Here is a 19,500-nt window from a genome sequence, read left to right as displayed (position 1 = left end):
CCTATCTGCTTAAATAATGCAAGCATCTCATTAGTTTTTTAAAAGGAAAAAAATTTTTTTTGGTGGTTTTGTTTGTTTTTAGATAGACCGTTATACTTGGAGGTTTTATTTCAAAATTTTTGAAGTTCAGCATTTGAGCGGTTCCAGCTAGAAACTAACTTTTGTGACCTGTAATCCAGGTGGATCTGTTTAATCAGAACAAAAGTAGCTCCTAGTTGAGCTGAGCCTGGAACAAAACTTCCAGGGATCAAATCAGCAATTATCTAGATGTTATCATTAGACAAAACTTGAGTGTTTTAACATAATGAATATGTTCATGTTTCTGGAAATAAAAATAAATAAATAATAAAAATAAAAAAAGAAGAGAGCAAATGGTTGATTGCTAGTTTGTAACTTAGTTCCGTAGATATAACTTTTTTTGTGCACAGACATTTGAGTGCAGAAAGATTTTTGGAATCGTGACATTTTTTGTCTCTCAAAAAAAAAAAAAAGGCAGCACTGACTATTTTTTTCCATTTGCAAACATTGGGAATTTTCTTCTAAGTGAGATTGTGAGCTAATTCACTATATTAATTGGTACAGCTTCAGCATTATTTCACTGAAGGCAGTAGAACCATACTCGAAAGCAAGAATTGGATAGACTATGTTGCATAACTTACTTTTCAGTTTAGTGTCATTGCAGTGCATGTGGAAAAGCCCAGGGTAACGTTTAAGCCAAAATCTAATTTACAGAATCAGCACAATGTTGGCAAGCACGGAAGTACCTCCACAGCGTTTTCCCAATGTCCCTCCTTGCTCTAGAGAGAAAGAAACGATCTTTCTGCTTTCTTTCCTTTCTGGGTTTTCTAGCATTTTCTACATGGTACTAGGAACCCTCAACTACTTCTGTATGGAGAGCAAGGTGGGACACTCAAGGATGGCTGTAATCAAAGATGTTGTTTTGCTGTACCTGATAGGAATTACTGACCTGACATGTCTCTAACCATTCCCTTGAGACACCCAGGCAATGTGTAACGGAAGGAGGGCACTTCTTACTGGAAACTTATGGATTTACCTTGGAGTTGTTTATTTGATGCTATTTCTGTTGGTGCTCTTTTTGTCATAACTTATAATACATTAGGAAATAAACTGTAATGAAACTTCTGGTGAGTCTAAAAGAACAGAATATGTAGAGATTGCCAAAGCAAGAGATAATGGTTTCCTGCTATTAAGTTAAAGAAATGAGACCATGTACCTCTTCTACCCAATAGATGCTGAGCTGAATTTATACACTTTTTAAATTGGTAATCCCTGTCTATAAACACCAGGACTTTTTTTTTCTCTTTTAGCTTCTGAGAGAAGACTTGCATTATCTCTTGTGTAGCTGCAAGTATGACTTGACTGGGTTGCATTCATGGCTCTTGGATGATCTGGTGAACCATGGAGCTCAAGGTATGGGTGGATGGAGTCCAGAGAATTGTGTGTGGGGTCACCGAAGTCACAACATGCCAGGAAGTTGTAATAGCCCTTGCTCAAGCTATTGGTAAGTAACTGTCAGCTGGATGCCTTGGGTTTGGGGTGAAGCTAAACCAAGGGGTGGTGGGGTTGTACTGAGTCTCAGAAGAGCATGAACATGTAAAGCACAATGAAATAATCTTGTAGTGTCTTAGAAGGCAAAGTAAACTTGCTGTCCTTGGGTTTTCTTAACCTGCTAGAGAGAAGTTTAAAATAAAAATAATAATAATTAAAAAAAAAAAGAAAGTTGTAAACTTTCAGTAAGAATTTGTTCTCTGAATAATTATATGCTGCTGTTTGTCATTGTAAATACAGTCTGGAGTAAAGAAAGTGCTGAACTGTCGATGTTCTGAATACCAAGGATACATAAAAGCCATGCAAAACAGTTGATTGGTTTTCACAAGCTAGTGATGTTAATTGAAATTATACACATTGAAAGAATATGTAGCTGTATTGGATATAGTATAGATCATTAAAATATATCTTTCAGGTTCCTTTTTCGTCCTGCACTTCACGTAACTTGATACTAATGAAAGGATAACTTGAAGTTTGTTCAGTTTTAGCTATTTGCTGAACAGTTTATAAAACAAAATCAACAACGCCAAACCAATCATCTTTGAAGCTCCAGAGCAATAAAGAAGAGTCTTGTTAGTGCTGTCTTCAGTCTTCTCAGGTCTTTCTCTGTGGTTGAGAGTATCTCTCTAAAATCTCGCATCCAGTGGTAAACTGTAAAGTGTGCTTTTACTGTTTGTATTAGTTGCAGATTTTCACTTATTCCTAATCAGTTTGTGAATTGCTTTCTTCCATATCTCATTTTCTGCCTGTAGATTTTTAAAGATAGTTATGCTAGGATGATGATTTCCTAGTGATATAAAAAGCATCACATATATTTAAAAAAAAAAAAGTGCTTGTGGTAGCCTTTTCTGTTCTTTACCTTACTTACAGTATCTCTTTCATCCTTTTTCATCCTGTTTCCTTTTCCTCTTGCCCAGAAAACAAAAATGTCAGGATCCCAATTCTAGACAATACTCTTATCTTCTTCCGTGTGATTTCTTTTCTGTCTTTTTTTTTTTTCCTGCCCTCAGTTATTGGCTTGAATTCTGAAAATACTCTGTCAGTCTTGGAAACGCACAGTTTTTGTCATTTGAGCAGACTTCCTTTTCTATAACACATCACCAGTTCACTTGGGGCATGCGACTCTGTTTCCATGTGGAGATAAATTTCAATTGCAAGCAGAGCCAAATTAAGATAATTCCAGATCATATACCTTTGGAAAATCTTTTCTTAGGCAAATATCCTCTCTAGAAAACACCTAGAGTAACCATATTCCAGCTTCTCAGGGGGGCTGCTTGGACAATATTAAACACCCATATAAATTATATGTCTTTGGCAGATAGGGTTTTCCCAACCCTCCTATCAGGCCATTTATCAGAAAAGCAACCATATGTCTGCTTCTTTGATTTGGCTTGTATGTACCAGTTTACCAGGAATAACTGTCACTCAAATTTGAATGGGAAGCTATTAAAATGTATTCGTTTAGCTCCCACCTGACATTTGGTGGTGGAAAGTAGCCAGTCTAAGTTGGCTTTCTCCTTGGTTGGCTCTGATCTTATTTTCCGCTTCTCAGTCTGGCTCCTTCAGCAGTCACATAGTTTAGCAGGACTCAGTGTTATTTTGTCTGCCTGTTAGTCTGTCTGCAAAGTTATTCTGATGCTCCTGTTGTTTTATTTTTCTTACGATATATTGTTAAGTTCTTGACTTAAACAATGCAATCCCTGACCTCCCAACAGTACAACCTTCACTGAACCTGCAATATGAACTGCAATAGATAATATTGTTTGTGTTGAAGTGCAGCAGCAGGAATATCTGCAAATTAACTTATTTTACAGCTACATCTGCTGAAGAATGCACAAGCCAAAGATACTTGTCAGTACCTTTTGAAGACATCTGCAGCTCATGAAGCCTCTCATGGACAAACTAAAGCTGCCTCTGTTCTATTAAAAAAAAAAAATAATAAATAAAGCTGTACAATTTATTAAAAAATAGGAAAAATAAAATTAAAAAATAAATAAATAGAATGGGTTCTGCTAGAAAGATATTTCTGGAGATCATCTGATTCAGCCCCCCTGCTCAAAGCAGGGTCACCTAGAGCAGGTTGCTCAGGACCATGTTCAGTCAGGTTTTGAGTATGGCCAAGGATGGAGAATCAACAACCTGTCTGGGGAACCTGTGTCAGGGTTTGGTCACACTGGTCACACTCACAGTTAAGAAGTGGTGTGTTTTGTTTTGTTTTGTTTTTTTCCTTCGTGCTTTGTTCTGCTACTTGATCAAATACATTTCTCCTGATCTCCCACTGTAGGGGAAGACCCCCCCCCCCCCCCCCAAAAAAAAAAAAAGTTTTAATCTCTTTCCGTTCCAGCTCTTCTCTGATATCATGGGAAGTCAGTAGTAACCTACATCTTAACCAAACGAAAGCAGCAAGTCCAGCAAGTCATGTTAGGCTATACACTTTTGTATAAGATTCTGCCCTGTAGCCAAAGTATAGCCTAATCCCTTGGCATTGAATAGGAGTTCTGTCACTTAACTTGCCTATGTAATGCTCTTTGACCCATTACTTACAAATTAGTTTCTGTCACTAGTGCTCTTTCAGTGGAAATGTCTGCATGGCTCTTCCTTTGAGGCTGTACTCCTGATGGATATCCTTTGTGTTTCTTCTTCTTGCATGATGATCTCCTTCCCCTTTTGCCCTTCTCTTTATCATTGAGGAATAGCAAATGATTGTACTCCCAGTTTCTGTACAAATTAGTTTTTCAGTTTTCGTTATGCTTGAAGCTAAAGGTTAAATCTCAAATAAACCTAATTTTTGTAAATAAATAAATAAATAAATAATAGAATTATCTTCTTTGGTGATTCCAGCAAAGCCGATTAAAAAAAACAAGCAACACAAACAAACAAAAACACACACATATATTTTAACAAATGAGGAAGAGAATAATAGTAATCAGACATAATTCTGGATAATGTTTTGTGTCTCAGACTTAGAGAGACAGTCTCCAGAAATGCCTTAGCTGGAGGGAGGGTCTCTGGAATTTTGTTCAATTAAGTCATAAAACTATCAGGTTACAAGTTCGCAGAGAGTGAATTCTCCTCCCACTGGTGTCTTGAAGAATACTTGATATTACCTTTAATGAGTTTTATTCAGGGACGCTATTTTTTTTTTTTTTTTAATTCAAGCTGCTTGCAGATTATGAAGTAAGATGAAAATTGACCTTTAATACAAGAAAAGGTTGTTTTGTCATCAAAAACTAAGGCTTCAACGCTTCAACATAATGCAAGAGTGTACCACAGTGCACAGATTAAATGGAAAACTGTGGGTCTTGTTTTAAAAATACTTTTGTCAGGAGAGATTTTTTTTTAAATCGCATCCATCGCTGTCTATTTTAAAAATGTATATTTGACAGCAAATTCTGCCTGTTTTTCTGCTTTCACTAGCTCTTCAGTGCATTCAGTGAAAATTGTGCCAAAACAGCTTCATATAAATTTTGCTTGCTTGTTTAAATTTCTCCTCTTAAATTGGTCCACTGAAAAAGATATGTGAAAAAGTTACTGATTTTTTTCACCTGCATGTGTGAAGAGATGGTTGGTGAATCCACTCAGTGCTTCACAAAGTTGTATACAAACTTACAGCCTGATGTGTATGGGCATGGTGGCTCCTCTCAAAATACTAAAATACTGGGGGGGGGGGAACAGGCTGCATGCTGAAGATTGTGAGCTACTTGTGTTGGAAGTTAGTGTAGACAGATGTAGCTTAACAACAGTATTTTTTTTTTTTTTTTAAGCAACCTTTTCCTATCTGTTTTCCATTCAGATCTTAAAAATAAATATTCTTTCAAGGGAATATGATGATGAATGGAGCAGCCACAAACACACTTGTCCTGTTTCTTCAGAAGTGGTGGTCTTCCAGTTCTAGCCCCATGAAGATTTTTACTGCATTTCTTGTGATTTCCTTCCCTTCTGGAGACTGGAGTGTGTCTTCTGTACCCCTAATGACATGTTTGGTTCCTAGAAAATGAATATTGTAGTCTACAGAAGTGAATCTTGAATTTCAAACCAAAGTGGATTTTGGTTTGCCTTGCTGAACAGCAGTACAGCTGTCTCTCTTCAAAATTAAGCAAATGCAGCTGTCAACTTTTTGTTGTTGTTGTAGTTGAGTATTCTTCCTGAAGATGAATTGGATGCATTTATGAAAATAAAGCAAAGACTTATTCATGCTGTTTTAAATATGCATTACAGCATTGTAAGGCTCAGCCAGAGCTCTATCTGGAATAATCATGCCACTTCAGTGTTGTCTCTTTTTATGTTCACCCCTTCCTCCAAACAATTTCTGCTAAAGCAAGTGCCAGAGCTCGCTGTCAAAGACTGAGTAAAAAGAATCTGAGGTTGAATTGAATCATAGCAGTGAGTTTGAGGGGGGTTAGAAAAAGGGAATAGTATTTGTTGTGTACAAACTAAAGTTTTCAAACATTGGATTAATCATGTAGTGTACTGCTGAGAATCACTTAAAACCTGTGTAACTTTTCACCCCAGCTTTTCATTCTCTACTGGTTTAAGTAGCAATGTTGATAGAGATGATAGAAAGCACAAGAGAGCAGTGTGTGGTGGTGGTCCCAAAGCGTGCTCACGTGAACTTCATGGTTTTCTAGTTACAGGGTGGTTGGGTGGGGTGATTTGTTGCCACCTTTGCTGATGTGGTCTGTCTAGTGTAGCAGTGGCACATGCAGCAAAGACCTGGGCTGGTTTATCAGCTTGCTACATCTTGCTGTCTGACCTGGGCCAAACTGTCTCCCCATCTTTGCTCTGCATTGCTTTGCATATTTAGGAAATCGGTATAACATAAGTGCATTACTGTGAGGTGCTTAGATGAAAGGCAGCTAGATGGATGAGATGACTTCAAGTGCTTTGTCTTGTCAGATTGCAATCAACTATTGTATACCCCATGTAAGAGAAAGGTTAACAGTAATAAACCAAGGCTTCAGGCCTGATTAAGGCAAACAAATGCATTGCAAGCACAGCTAGTCGTACTGAACCAAGTAGACTGCCTCACTGTCATTATATATGAAATATATTTTATATATTTCTGTGGGCATGTTTTACTAGGACTTTGACCCCCCACTCTGATTTTCCTTGTTTTCTATGGTATGGATACATGCGTATGCAAAATATGGCATGAGTTAAGAAACCTGAGTAACACAAACTCTGTAACCTCTGTTTTAAAGACTTTTTTTTTTTTTTTAATATTTCTAATCATTCTTGTGTACTTAATGAGTTTTGAGGTAGCTGGAATGATTTTTTTTAAATTTGCTATGGATGTTAAGTATCACATAGTGCATGAAATGTGAGCTTCATATTTTACAGATACTGAGCTCAAATCATACTGGGTTTATTAAAATAGCCACCAATTACTTTTCCATCAGAGCCATTAAAGATTCAGGAGTTGATGATGTTGTCCCTTGGTAAGGCAGAGCATTTTCTCTGAAGTGTTTCATATGTTAAGAGTGCCTGCAAAATTTTCCCCATGTACAATTCTTTTTTTTATTGCTTTGTTCAGGAAGACAGCATCCTGCCTGGGGCTGTGGGAAGCCAAGAAGGCCCAGACTGGGGAGAGGGTGTGTTCATCAGTGCCTCCCAGAGCTCTGGTCAGAAGAGGGGAAGCTGGAAGTGCAGCTGTGTGGCCTCTGGTGACAGAGGCCTGCTCTTGCCCACTCAGGCCCATTCCGTAGGGAAGGAGAGGTCCCTCCCCATGGGGAATGAGTGCTTGTCTCCCTACCCTTCCCAGAAGTAATCTGAGACCAGAGCAAAGCCTCACCTGCCTGTACTGACTCAGTGCTGTAGGTCCTAGCCATGAAGCAGAAAAGACAATTAAAGAAAAGATGAGCCTTTGTGCTTGAAATAACCTCATTATTAAAATTATTGAAATAACCTCATATGGCCTGACTAGAACGGTAATTCAAAGAGCTCTGTTTTTACACGGTATATTGTGCTACCTGCATGCAGTGATGCGCCTGTCCCTGAAATGCTTTTTGTGTAAAGGTTCATGCCCCTTTGGGAAGGGGTGAAGGGATGATTCATTCCTGTACTGAAAAGCAGTATTGATGACCTCTCAAGTTAGAATCCTTCCAAAAGTGTTGCATGAGAAACATTGCTGCTACTAGTTTCCTTTGAATTCATTTTTGACAGCAGAAATAGTCGTTCATGTGTTCTTTTTCAGCTGCAAATATTAAAGCAGATGGAGAAGCTTAAAGTGAGTAATAGTTGTGTGTCCTACTATATTCATGGAGTGTAATTAAGAAGTCCATCCCTTGAGAGTCTAAAAAGAAATGCTCTATTATATTGTTCCTGTGTTTCAATATTTTAATCACCGTTCATTGTAATGAAATCAGTGTTTAAATTACCAAATTAGGTCAATCTCAAACTAAGACTACCTCAGTCAGGCACATGACATGGGCATTGAAATCTGTGGTGTCTGGCTGTGCAGAGAAGCAGAGGTTAGTACAGGATACTGGTTGTAGTGAGCTCTTTAATGGCTCAAGTGATACCCGATAGCATTAGAAAGAGCTGAGTTCAAAACAGTGTACCCAGACTCACTGCAGGCTGTCAGAGTTCTGGAGTCCATATTTCCTTTTTTGATCTATTTCTCCCTTTTAAAATAAAAGATTGTTTTGAAGACATTCCGTTATTAATAGAGCCTGTGATAAGTTTTCATGCCAAGGTAGCTTTAGGTATAAACTTAACCTGTTAACCTTGACACTGACCCTTCCTGCAGATGCAAGGTGCTTTATGTATGTAAATATATACATACTTTGTTATAGTTTGTAATCCATTGTTTTGCAAAACAGACATGAATTCTTGATGACTGTTTTGAGATGGCAATGTTACGTGGTCCATGTCAGGTTCAGCAGACCAGCACAGAATATTAATGAGAACTAGTTGGGCAGTGAATGGGATGTAGAGGCTCTCTGCTTCTCTCCAGTCCCTGAATCATTGTTTTCTGAGGAGGAAAGCGTAGAATACAGCACTGATGGTGCTTGGTTTGGGCTGACTGGATTGTTTTCTCTAACCATTCTCATTGGCATGGCATTTTGGTAAAGTATTAAAAAAAATAATAAAAAATCATCTAATGTGTTTTAATAGTATACATTCTAAAAAAGTTTGTTTTCAGGCGTTGTAAGGGATCCACTAACAAGGCATGTACCTGCTGTGAACGTTGGTACAATAAAGCTGTGCTGTGTCAGCTTCTTGAATAGTCTGCTCCACTGCTTATCTAGCTTTATCTGAAGATACTTCATAAATCTGCATGAGATTAAGTGTATGGAATATATAGCTTGTAAAAACACCGTATGGTTTAATGTATGTTGTACGTTGCTTATGTGAGGCACATAACATAAGTAAAACTAACAAGTTCATTTTTTAAATAAGGTTTGTGTGAATAAGGAAGGGCTGAGTTGTTCTGCTGCATAAACACAAACAAGTCTGTTTCAGAAAGCTTTTGGACAACATACAAGACAAGAAGCAGCATACAGGCATTGCACTGTTCTTTGTCAACAATCAAAGCAACCTGCTTTCTCCTTGCTAGTGGTAGCACTTCAAAAATAGCAGTTTGTTATAAGGATACCTGTATTCTTAAATATTCTGTCATTAGTTTTGAATCAGCTCACTCACCCTTTAATTTGTGAATTAATCCCCTCTAATGCAAGCAAACATCACTGTTGTGGTTTTCTAGGTATTGTTAAACACTGTCATAAATAGCCTGAATAGAGTAAACCTAGGTAATGATCTCAGATGAGGACAGCTTTGTTTTAGACTAGTATTGAACTCCAGGTGTGGCTGTTGAACTGTGTAAATATGACTTTTACTAAATACTTTCCTTTATGTGGCTCTTCAGCATGGAGTTCATTATTTAGGACTGCATGTTGATTTGGAATCCTGATCTAAGATGGAAATAGTTCTTGGCAAGCACTTTGCTTAATTCCCTTTTTCATTTTTGGTTGAGATTGCTAGCTTTATTCCCTTCCCCCCTTTTCTATTTTGCCTCTTATTATGTTTCTTTTAAGCAGTGCATTTAGTAGCAAAGTGAATAGAACTTGCATGCTGACCACTCCCCTAGTGGTACTCTAATTACAATTTTAAGACTTATTTGAACCTGGCTGTTTCTGACACAACAAGAACATTAGTAGCATTACCATGATTACAAGATGAAAGCTGAAAGTTTTTAAGATTAACAAAATAGAGTGGAAAATACAACCTTTGTCCTAGGATCTGTAGCACACTTTTATTTCATTTTTCTTCCTTGGGGTTTTATTGTTAGTACACTGTGGCAAACAGCACTAGGTTTATTTTTCCTATAATAACACTGATGCCTACTACAAACCATAAATCTTAATGGGTCAATGAACAATATTGTGGGTTGGTGAAACAAACAAATAAATAACATCTGACTTTGTATCTTGGCATAATAAACTTGGTTTTGAAGTAGTTTATGACAGTAAACTTTTAGATCTGTTTCTGAAAATGTGGGCTAAGCACAGTAGTATGTTTATCGATAGACTTTTATTTTTCCCCAGTGCTTACCTCAAGTCGTTTATTTATAAGGCATTAGGGGAGGTGGAATGTTTCCATGCTGCTTGCCCTGTTTTGCTGACTTCAATCATTTAAATCTTTGCATCTTCTTTGAGCTTTCACTCCTAACTTGGAAGTGAATGTGGATGCTTTGGCCTCTTATTTGGCCAGCTAACTATTGCTGGTGTGATCCACCAGCCAAAGCAATCTGCTTTCTAGATTGTGCCTGTCAAGCTGATTTTTGTTGTTGTCTTCATCATGAACTAATTGTGAGAAAGTGAGATCAGAGGAGCCATTTCCAGCAAACTACCCGTTCTCCTGGGGAGCTCTTTCTAAGGCTGGTCTGATGCTAGCAGATTTTAGGGGGCTACACCATGTGTCAATTGGTGTGGCAGAGCTTGCCTCCTACGGACTGGAGGTGGGGAGTCTGTGCAAGTGTTGTGGTTGGAGGCCAGAGGCAGACTTCCAGCCCAAGACTGTGCCTTGGGGGAACGTGCACTGGCTAGGCAGGTGGAGAAAGTGAACAAAACACATCAGATGGATAAATTACCTTTATTCCAACTCCCCCACCTCATAGTTGCACAAATGACTGGCATTTCAAGCGTGTATGTGCTGACATAAATTACCATTTAAATGATGGCCTGTCGTGGCAGTGGATATGTGTATGGCATTAAAATAGCAAACTATGTGTTTAGGGCTAGCGTTAACCGCAGAACCGTTCCAAAATCCCCTGGGATAACGCGTGCTTTAAAACCAGTCGATTTTCGGCACCTTTTTGCCCGCGACGCCGTGGGCTTTCGCCCTCACGACGGAGACCGCGCGGTGTGGGTCCGTCCGTCCGTCCGCCCTTCCGTGGGGGCGCCCCGCGGGCCGTGCCGGGGAAGGGCCCCCCGGAGCCGCCGATGGGGCCGGCGGCGGGCACTGCCCTGCCCTGCCCAGGGCGGCGGCGCCCCCTGGCGGCGCAGCCGCTGACGCCTGTCCCTGTTCCTGTCCCTTCAGGGCGCACCGGTCGCTACGCGCTGATCGAGAAGTGGCGGGACACCGAGCGGCACCTGGCGCCCCACGAGAACCCCGTGGTGTCGCTCAACAAGTGGGGGCAGTACGCCAGCGACGTGCAGCTGATCCTGCGCCGCACCGGGCCCTCCCTGAGTGAGAGGCCCACCTCGGACAGCGTGGCTCGCGGCCCCGAGAGGACTTTGTACCGGCAGAGCCTGCCACCCCTGGCCAAGCTGCGGCCCCCAAATGACAAAGCCATGAAGCGGAGGGAGCCGAAAAGGAAGTCCCTGACCTTCACTGGTGGGGCGAAGGGGCTAATGGACATCTTCGGTAAAAGTAAGGAGTCCGAGTTCAAGCAGAAGGTGCTCAACAACTGCAAAACGACGGCAGAAGAGCTGAAGAAGCTGATTCACCTCCAGACAGATAAACTGCAGTGCATTGAGAAGCAGCTGGAGTCCAACGAGGCAGAGATCCGGTACTGGGAGCAGAAGTACAACTCCAGTCTGGAGGAAGAAATCCTCAAGCTAGAGCAGAAGATCAAAAGAAACGAAGTAGAGATCGAGGAGGAAGAGTTCTGGGAAAACGAGCTGCAGATCGAACAAGAGAACGAGAAACAGCTAAAGGAGCAGCTCCAGGAGATGAGGCAGAGGATCCTAGAATGCGAGAGCAAGCTGAAGGACTACGTGTCGCAGATCCACAATATGGAGAGTGGCCTCGAAGCGGAGAAGTTACATCGGGAAGTTCAAGAATCCCAAGTGAATGAAGAAGAGGTCAAAGAAAAGATTGAGAAGGTGAAAGGTGAAATTGATATTCAGGGCCAGCAAAGTTTACGATTGGAAAACGGCATCAAAGCTGTAGAAAGATCTCTGGGCCAAGCTACCAAACGGTTACAGGTAAGAACAACCTTTTTATCTATGGCTAAGCAGAAGTCAAAAACCTGATCATAACATTTTTTTTCTAGCACAGATTTCAAGCTGACAAAGGAATGCATAAGAAACTTTCTATGGTGAACTTGGGTAAAAGGAAGAAAAAGTTGCTTCCATTTTCAAATTCCGATTCAGATTGCTTTGAAGAACAGTCAATTTTAATTTTATCTATCACAGACAACCTCTCCTTATTCACATGCAGGCTAAGTTCCTTCCCCATCAGTTAGAGCCCATGTTTGCTGCCGTTCACTGACTGCCCAGTGACCTCTGAGAAATCATTCAGAGCATATCTTCACCATGCAGTGGACTGTGATAGCAAAATACCAGAGCTAGTATCAGCCAAAGTAGCTGAGGGCAATGCAGCCGCATCCATGGCAATGCATCTGGCCCCTTTGCCATGCTGTGAGGGAGTGTTCATTACCTCAGTGTAGCACTGTTACGCTGGTGAGTCTGCATTGTTCCACAGCTCAAAAAAAATACCATCTTTTGCATGAACAATAGCACATTCAGCGCTAGCCGAGGGATGGTTGTACTGCAGGGTGTTGAACAGGACCATAGTGCTCTTGGCCGAACTCTTTTAAAAGCATTTGTCTTCAAGCCCCTGTTGATTTAGGGTTAGATAACTTGAGAATTTAGGCCCCAGCTCTTGGCAGATCAGTGCATCATATTAAGTTTCAGGGAAACTGGCACCACCATAGCCTTTTCCGAAGCTAAACTTCGGATTGTTGGTTATTTCTGCTACCAAAGATGATGAATTAAAAAGTACAGTCCAAAAGCAGCATCTGGATAGTAGATGGATGTAAGAGTTAAAACAGCTGCTATCTTACAGGGACATTGTTTTAAAGAGCAGCATCTCCCTTTTCCTGTCCAGCTTGCCAGTGTTAAGGATTTTCTCTCCACATCAGGCAGTTGTGGCACGTGTCACAAGAGAATCCAGTCTCTACTTCCTTTCAAGAGCTGATGATATCACTTGGAATTTAATAGAGCACGAAAGAATAAATATAAATGGAAATACAGCTGCTAGCAGAGAGGTGAAGGAGAGATTGTAACTCTGGGGATCAAATCCTGGACTTTTAACGTACCACGTAAGATAAGACTGAGGAACCAACACATCCATTTGAGTTGTGATTCTGGCAGTATTCCTGGGATTCACAATCACTGTATTTCACAGGGCTGCAGTTGCAATCAGATAATTCCACTGTAAATATGTAATGGGATTTTGCATCCTTACTCCTGAGCACCCAGAACCACGTGTGTATAAGTTGTCTTTACAAAATGAGTGAGAAAAATGTGATTTTTTCACCTAAAGCAAAACAGATGAAAACTGTAAGCAGTTTTGGCCATATTTTTCTAGCCTAGAGAAATTATGCATACAGATTTCTGCTAACTGAAATTATTGAGTCCTCAATAACACTCACTGAGGCTATGATTATGTTCAAAATGTTCTGTGTTTCATTCCTTTTGTAGGCAAGGTTTTCACTTTCTTATGGAAGCTCCTGGTAAGTTCAGGTCTTTCAAGCTTGTTGTAAACTTAAAGGTGCATTGATCTGGAAGATCAGAATGAAATAAATTCAGCTCTGTATTACATAGTTTTGGGAGCTAGGAATAGAGAAATAGCTTCTTGCGTGCTGAAAGTTAAATAATATTATCACTGATAGAACTAATTGATATGAAACTAGAAAAGTTGAGGTGGGGTTTTTAGACCTTTCAATATGAAAGAAAATGTTAGTTCACTATACTGAAAGTGATGAGAACACAGCTGGCATTTTTAGTAGACTTTTCAGAAATGTCGGGTGATTTGCCTTACCTCTTATGTCATTCCTTTTCTTTACCATCCTCCTGCCCCCCCCAGTAGAGATAGCTTTCCAAAATATGAGGCTATGTTCAGTTATGGATTAGATGCAGAATTATGCTCTCCTTTTTCTCTAGAGAAAGATGTTGAATGCAAAACCAACCCACCAATCAAAAAAAATAAAAATAAAAAAATAAAAAAAAGAACCCCCCATACTACTTCAAGTAAAAGATCTCACTAAGGTTTCACAGGTAGATATAAAATTCACATCTTAAATCAACAGGATTTGGGGGCAATACTTAGCATTTTTTAGCTTATTTCCTGAGAGAGTTGAGAAATGTCAAGAACAAATTATTTATCATGTTCTGTTACCCTGCATATTGCAGTGATTATTTTTTTAAGCTGAATTCTCTTCAGTGGCAACTTTGTTCCAACCTCATAAAATGTGGCACTGCAGAATTAGCCTTGTAGTAATTAAAGACAAGTGAGATTTTTTTTTGTCTCCTAAGTGCCCAGTTGTAGGTCTAAAATAAATTGAAGAATTTTTCTGTAAAATTATCCTAAAGTTTGGAGATGGCCTGATCCCATTTCTCAGTCCAGTTCCTCTGAAAGCTTATAGCAAATGAATGGAAGCAAGTGTAGCTCAGAGTTGGGACCAACCACACGATCTGCGTTGATTGAACCTTTCAGGCAAAAACGCATCAGTGACAAAGCCATTGACACTTGCAAAGTCCTAATTTAAATATCAGATCACTTTGGTCAATTTTCTTCCTAACTGTAGAATTAAATTGCAACCATGATGCAAGATTGAAGTGAATAAGGGCTGTCTGGGACTATTTCTACAACAGATCCACAAAGCTTTTCTCCCCCAGTCCTTGTGTAATTTCACATATAATTCTGCTTACACCAGATAATTAGAGAAAATAAGGGTGACCCAACCTCCCTGTGTCACCAAAACAGTATTTTGGGAGTGCAGCAGTATTCACTGAATGGAAATGCCTGTGGATGTGCTGCCTGGCTAGCTAGCCCATCACTTGTGTGGCCAGTTAGGCAAAGCCCATCCTGGCTGTTGAAGGCATCCCCATGCAGCCTTCTGCTAATGAAGCTGGGTCTGGGGTGGAAGAAAAATCCTACTGCAAGACTATCATCATCTGTTGGAGCTGTAGGTGCTGCATATCATTCCAAGAATTACAAAGCATTGAAGGAGAGCCTAAATAATCATCCTTCGTACTTGTGCAGGGTTGGATAACTAGCCAGGATTTGGCCTCACTCTGCTAGGGTTTCTAGCAGAGTGAGACAGTTTTGTCCATCAGAATTTACACTCAGCGTAGAAAATGCAAAGGACAAGAAGAGAGAGGAAGTATTCTCTTTTTAGGAACAGAAGAGCTAAATGAGCTATCCATGTTGTGATGGGCACTTTCGGCAGAGCTTGCTCTTTTTTTTTCCCCACACTTTTATTTGCTTTTCTGAGGTGATAAGAAACATCCACTAGTCATTCAAAAAGCAATATAAATAGATATATAAATATAAAAAATATATATATATATATAAAAATATAAAATATAAATATAAATATAAAAAAAAAAAAAACATAAAACACACACAGAAGTTTTCTCTTTGAAAGGAGGAACTGCATGTTGTCCAATTGCAAACAGTCTTGAAATGCTGCTTTTTGCTTGCTGCTGCTCAGCAGATATTTTCTCTTTCCTGGCAGGACAGGGAACAAGAACTGGAGCAACTGACAAAGGAGCTGCGACAGGTCAATCTCCAACAGTTTATCCAGCAAACAGGAACGAAGGTCACGGTGCTGCCTGCAGACCCCATTGAGGTGGAGGCCCCACATGTGGAGCTCGAGAGAGGTGCAATGCTCAGAATGGTTTTGGTGGGAGGGAGAAGGGGATGACAACACGTGTACCTGCTGCATTACTGCTAGTCCTCACACATCAAGTGTACGCTTGGTTAGCAAAGAAGCTAGCAAAATATTAATGGAGAATGGTGTGAAATATTTCTCCTAATTTCAAGGGTTTAGAAAGCTATAAATGCAGCACAGTATGTTGGTAGCTTCTCTCCTACTGTGCCTAAGCCTGTGTTTGTCCTATCTGTAGTGTGTTAGGCCATTATCTCTCAAATATGGCCAACGTGGCTGCAGGCACGTAAGCTGGCACGTAGGGTGGTTGCATGTCTGACATTGCTCGTCATCTGGTTTCTTCCTCTTCTTGGGGGTTATGTTGTCAGTTTAGAAAAAGGAATGCATCTGGATCTCAAGAAATCCTAGACAGCAGCTGCATGGGAATAGGATCTAACCCAGCTGGGCGGTCAGGCACCCAGAAGTCCTGCACAGATGGCTGTTACAGCACGTACAGACTGACTTTGCCCGCGGTGAGATCAGTGCATTCTGCATATGCCCACAGCTGAATTCAGAATTTTCTGCTCAGGAACATGGGAGCACTTTAAATGCATGCAAGAACTGGCACAAGCAGAAACTTCTTTGCTGTGGCTCAGCCTCTGCTGTGTTGTGCCTTATCTAGTGGTCTGCTTACAGAGACCTGTTTGTCTCAGCATTCCCTTTAGCTGTAAACTTTCAAACCAAAAGGCATTGGTAGGGTAAGAAGGTGGGAAGAGGAGACAAAACAACCAGGCCTTAAACATCAGCACTTGAAGAGTATGAAGTTTCTCTTTCAAGTGTGCAGGAAGCGTTGAGTTTATGTACAGGTACAAGCTCTTTCTGCACATTGCTACATAAATGTACTGCATGTGTATGTGTTCCTTGTGGAAGGGTAATTATATTGAGTAGATATACCTCTATTTTGAAATGAGTGGGAAGTGTGCACCTCAGATCTCATCGCTTCCTAGTCAGGTATTTGGGTTTTTTGGTGTGTGTGGTATTCTTTTTCTAACCTGCACTAACTGCACAACTAAGCAGGAAGAAGACAGGTGTTCTACGGATGCTGCTCTTGATGATGACTTTTCTAATTGCTGTCTTTCTTGTGCAGAGCCAACATTTCAGTCTGGGTCATTGAAGCGCCCTGGCTCGTCGAGGCAGCTCCCCAGTAACCTTCGGATTCTGCAGAATCCCTTGTCGTCTGGTTTTAACCCGGAGGGCATTTACGTATGACAGTATATACCTCTTCTGGAGAGGACCTAGCAAGGTACCCTGGACAAGATACACTTTTGTTTTATTCTGCCAATGATGAATGGAAGAAGCTTTTTTCTGTTAAGCCACCATGTGTTTTTTTTCTTCCTCCAACATACCACTTGGAGCCATACCCTGTGCACTGATGCTAAAGAGACAGGAACTGTCTCAATTCTTAATTGGCAACAATGAACTTGCTGTCACACAGCTAGAGTGCAAAAACCTTCATTTGTTTTTGCTACTTCAGAAGTGTTCGGGAAAGTGTTATTCCATGTATAGGCATAAATAAAAGACTGAGGGTGAAGGAAACCATGTATGCAGCTGATCTGAGGTTTAATTTATTCCATTTAATCAATGGACGTGTGAATGTTGACCTTTTATATTTTTTTATTTTTAACTTGTGAATAATCATGTATGGTTGTACATCCGTCTGACAAGGTGACTTTAACTTGCATGTACAAACATCCACCATTTGATCAAGTACAACAACTTGCAATGCAGAGAGTTGTTTTGAGTGCTGAAATTTAAGATGGTTTCTCACCACTGACTTTGTTAATTTCTGTTGTGGGTCGTGTGTCCTGTTCCATCCATTGCTACCTTTTAAGGCTTGAAAAGTGAGTCTGTGGGATTTACTTGCTGTTGAGTCTGCCTTGAATGAAGCACCTAGTGTTAAAAAGACTTGTGGAATTTAAACCTTGGCTTGGTAAGAATATTTACAGCATATGATTGAGGATGCACTAGTTAGATGATATTTTATTATATAGAATGTATATTTGAAATATTTTGCCACATTGTATATGCCTTTTGAGAAAAGAACAAGTAAGAAATTGTCTTCATTTATCTCACCAAAAGAGAGTAGGAGGCTTTCACTGTATGTGATTTTGTACTTTATTTTTACCACTAGCCATTACAGTGTTCTTGTTTTGCAATAAATCTTGCTGTTGGAGGAGAGAAAACAAAACAACACAAATGAGCATCCTCTTCCAGCTTTCCAGAATTCACTCAAGTTTTGTGGAGGGAAGAAATCTGGCAGAGTCCTGTGAAGTGAATAGCAGAGCTTCTACTGACTTGAGCAGGGCCAGGATTTCATTCCAGGTCCCCAGGAATAAATGGTAGGCTTTAGCCCCTTTGAAAGATGTATTTCTACTTAGTCAGTTATAGATCATAAAGCTTACAAGAAGGAAATTTGGAAATCTGGATTTTTTTATTTTAACAACAACAACAAAAAAAGTGATAATATTACATCTTGATGTCACTATAATGCAATCAAAGCTAAGCAAAGTTTTTGACAAAATGGCTTCTGTGCAGAAAGAAAGATACTACCAAGTAGCACGTTGGTTATAGGCCTTGACATTGATTGAGAGTGTGCACACCAAGTTTCCAGAGAGAGTTTCTGGCATCAGTGAGACACTTGATATACATTAGGAGGCTACAACCTTGTGGATGAGTCAGAGAATGGGTGGGCCTTACCTAGTTGCATTTGGATTGCTGTTTTAGTAGGAACTCAAACTATCATCCACACATTTGAGTTCACCTTGACATGACAGGACTCACAGTATGTTCACTGCAGTATTTAATACTTAGGTCCCCAGCACATAAATGCAAAGGGTAACCCCAGACTTCAGTGGGTGGCAAAATGACAAAACTCCTGATGCCTTTTGTTAGGTGAGGATTTTACCACTGGTAGGAAACTCCCAGCTTTTTGCCATAGAAAATGCTGAAGAATTTTAAACTCCTAGCATCCTCTTGTGTCAATTTACTGATGTGCAGATAAATGTTAATTTAAATTTCCTTTTTTTTTTTTTTTTTTTTTTTTGAAGGGGGGACTTTAAAAAAGGAACTTTTTTTAAAAGAAAAAGAAACAACAAAAAAAAGGAAAGTCCTAGTCATAGCAACAAATGGAAGCTTTATAAGATATAGTAGATGAAGGACTCCTGAGTGTTTAATGCATTTTTCCTTTCCACTTATTAATAGCATCATATATTCTAAAAATGCTGCTGTATTTAGACTAACAGCAACAGATAAGGCTGTGAATATATAAAGGACCTTTCCAAATGGACTCTGAATTTTTAATGGTTAAATTATCAGGTCTCTTTTTTTTCCTTGTGAGTAACTGGAAAATGAGATGTTCCTACCCGAGTAATCTTTGCAGTGCTCACAGATTTTACTGTTAGTTATCACAATTCTGTGCTCATGTTTACTGTGCCCATAACTTTGTATGAAAAAGAGAATGTGTATATATATATAAATATATATATATTAAAAAAGTGTAAAATATACATAGTTTGGGGACGATATCTGTCCAAGGTACTTGAGCATATATGCCTTACATTCTGGGTTCAATTTACAGAAAAAAAATGGCCGTCTCCAGTGGATATCTTGCATCTTCAGCACCTCCTCTTGACATTAGAGAACTGAGGCACTCAGCACCTTGCAAAGTCTGGCCCGAATTATGCTGCATGGGGGCACAGGGGGACACAAGGAAAAGCCTGTTGCAATCTCAGCCTTGTACTGAGATGAAGCAATTTTAAGGCAGATTAGTG

General features: G+C 39.9%; 1 protein-coding gene across 3 annotated transcripts in view; it reads left to right on the top strand.

The window, feature by feature from the left end:
* The window catches only part of RASSF8 (Ras association domain family member 8), an 85,012-nt gene extending 66,283 nt beyond the window's left edge, over positions 1-18,729 (top strand). For all 3 annotated transcript variants that reach the window (XM_032190977.1, XM_032190956.1, XM_032190966.1), the window contains 4 exons: positions 1,329-1,522; positions 11,110-11,999; positions 15,539-15,683; positions 16,818-18,729. In XM_032190977.1, the coding sequence (XP_032046868.1) occupies positions 1,420-1,522; positions 11,110-11,999; positions 15,539-15,683; positions 16,818-16,939 (1,260 nt within the window). In that variant the 5' untranslated portion in view covers positions 1,329-1,419 and the 3' untranslated portion in view covers positions 16,940-18,729. The remainder of the gene's footprint in view (positions 1-1,328; positions 1,523-11,109; positions 12,000-15,538; positions 15,684-16,817) is intronic.
* The last annotated feature ends 771 nt before the right edge of the window (positions 18,730-19,500 follow it).

Source organism: Aythya fuligula, chromosome 1, assembly GCF_009819795.1.
Source record: "Aythya fuligula isolate bAytFul2 chromosome 1, bAytFul2.pri, whole genome shotgun sequence".
Classification (NCBI taxonomy): Eukaryota; Metazoa; Chordata; class Aves; order Anseriformes; family Anatidae; genus Aythya; species Aythya fuligula.
This window is presented reverse-complemented; position numbering and strand designations above follow the sequence as displayed.